The sequence below is a fragment of the Sinocyclocheilus grahami genome, unplaced genomic scaffold (assembly GCF_001515645.1).
Source record: "Sinocyclocheilus grahami isolate Dianchi unplaced genomic scaffold, SAMN03320097.WGS_v1.1 scaffold1100.1, whole genome shotgun sequence".
In the NCBI taxonomy this organism is placed as follows: Eukaryota; Metazoa; Chordata; class Actinopteri; order Cypriniformes; family Cyprinidae; genus Sinocyclocheilus; species Sinocyclocheilus grahami.
The window spans coordinates 221202-223336 of NW_015506279.1; the positions used below are offsets into that span (position 1 = coordinate 221202).

Below are 2135 nucleotides of genomic sequence, written 5' to 3' on the forward strand. Positions count from 1 at the left end.
CTATTTGGCTCTGTTGAAATTGTAAAACCAGTTGTTCTTATTATCCCCCCCCCCCCCCCCACACTCCAAAATATTGGAGTATGTTTGACAAGAAAATACTATTTCAGTCTTTCTCCTTGAAAATTTCTCATTTAACTCTCTTACTTGCCATTGCTTTGTAAATAATTGAAAAATGTATTAGCAATTTCTGCGTGACATTTTTTTGACACCAGTGTCTGAACACAGAGTACGTGGTTAAACAACTTCTAGATGGAATGTACATTTATTAATAACATTAAACAAAGTTTCTTAAATATTATGCTTGCTGATTCATATTTTAAATGATTTTATGTGCTCTACTTAAAAAGCTATATGTTAAAACTGATTAAATACAAACAACATGACATACCATATATTCATCCTCAAAAGCGCAGGAACCTCATTATGGATTATGATGTGTATCTTAAATAAATGGTCTCTGTACATACAGAACATCGAAATAAACACATCTGAAGAGAATTACAGTGGGTTCTAAGGGCCTCTGGCGTATACACACAATCCCTGATAGCTTTTCCAGACTTCTGGCTCGATTTCATTTTGAGGCATTCAAGTGGGGCACCTAAGCCATGTGACTCATTACATTCTACACATCAGCAAGAAACGGCTCTGCCCCTTTAACAGCCAGACAGTAAATGAAGCTTTACAATTTTACCTATATGATAACATCCTAAACAAATTCAACTTTAAAGAGATCAGGTAGGTCCTACAAAGAACAGAAAGCCACGTATTATAATCCTGAAAAAAACACCAACTAAAAAAATTAATGAGAGACGTGCTTTTTTTTCCTGCTGTAAACGCACTGTATGGAATAGGAGTGAATGTTCAATGGGAATGTGTGCTATTAACAACACATACTGAAAGACATACACACACAAGTCTCTGATGAGCATCTCCCAGTAGTACACCCACGGAGATCGGTGGGCTGCATCTTAGAAAATCATGGTACACTGAGTCTCGCAGGCCCTGTATGTGCAGCACAGCTGAGCCAGTGTTCAGAACAAGAGCGCGCTCACGCACACACACACACACACACATATAGCCAGTGGGAAAACACTATATATAGCCATAGCCAATTCTGATCGCGAGAAAAATAACTCACCGCCTCCGAGTCTTCAAATCCATGCAGGTACAAATTGTCATACATGGAGGTTTGCTATTCCAAATAGGTCCTCTTGAAGAATAGAGAAAAAAGAGAGGAGGAGGTGGTGGTGGAGATGGAGAGAGAGGGGGAGGAGGAGGAGGAGGAGGAGGAAGAGAAGGAGGGAGCCGCCACCACCACAAAAAAAGAATCGATGGGGGGGATGACGATCCCCTTGCTCCACAGAGGAAGAACAAGAAGGGAAAAAAGGGTAAGAGAAGCCTCACGAGAAAGAGAGGATGGAGAGAGAGAGAGAAAGAGGGAAAGCAGGCCTGTGCAGACGGCTCAGCCTGCAGGATGGAGTGGATCCCTCGTTCAGCCTCCAATTCTCTCACATCCTCAGGCAGGGAGAAGCTTCCCAATGGCTCACTGACGCGGATGTTTCATCATCTCTCAGCAACACGCTCACACACACACACGGCACGGCACGGCGCTGCTCCCCGCATCAGAGAGAGAGAGAGGGTTAGAGAGAAAAAGAGAGAGAACCCTTCCTCAATCTCAGGCTGATGACACAGTTGACCAGATGTGTGCTGATTGGCCGAGCAGCCTTCCAGTCAGAGCTGCTGCTGACGTGTGTTCTCCTTGACTGTGAGCGCTGATGAGAGAGAGAGAGAGCCTCCCTCTGCCTCTTTCATTCTCGCTTTCTGTCTGTCATTTCATTTGAATGTACAGTCAGTTTTTTCTCCAGGATGTTCCCCTTTATTTGCCGTGATGCTATTTTCTTCATTTTCTTCGCTGATTAATGCTTTGTTTGTTCATTTTATTTTTCCCATCAAAAACATGGTATTTTTTTTTACAAACATATATATTTTAATAATCTAACCACATTTTAACATAACATGAATAAATAAAAAAATATTTAGCAAATACATAAATATCTAAATAACAAGTGTATATATATATATATATATATATATATATATATATATATATATATATATATATATATACACACACA

At 40.4% G+C, this 2135-nt stretch overlaps 1 protein-coding gene across 2 annotated transcripts in view; it reads right to left on the reverse strand.

Moving 5' to 3' along the window:
- Positions 1-2135, reverse strand: part of cacnb4b (calcium channel, voltage-dependent, beta 4b subunit) — a 25657-nt gene that overhangs the window by 19292 nt on the left and 4230 nt on the right. Inside the window, exon 1 of one of the 2 annotated variants that reach the window (XM_016252337.1) lies at positions 1139-1663. The exons of the other annotated variant lie outside the window; for it this stretch is intronic. Coding sequence (XP_016107823.1) covers positions 1139-1183 — 45 coding nt within the window. The 5' untranslated portion in view covers positions 1184-1663. Of the gene's footprint in view, positions 1-1138; positions 1664-2135 lie in introns of those variants that run through there. 2 annotated transcript variants of the gene reach the window in all.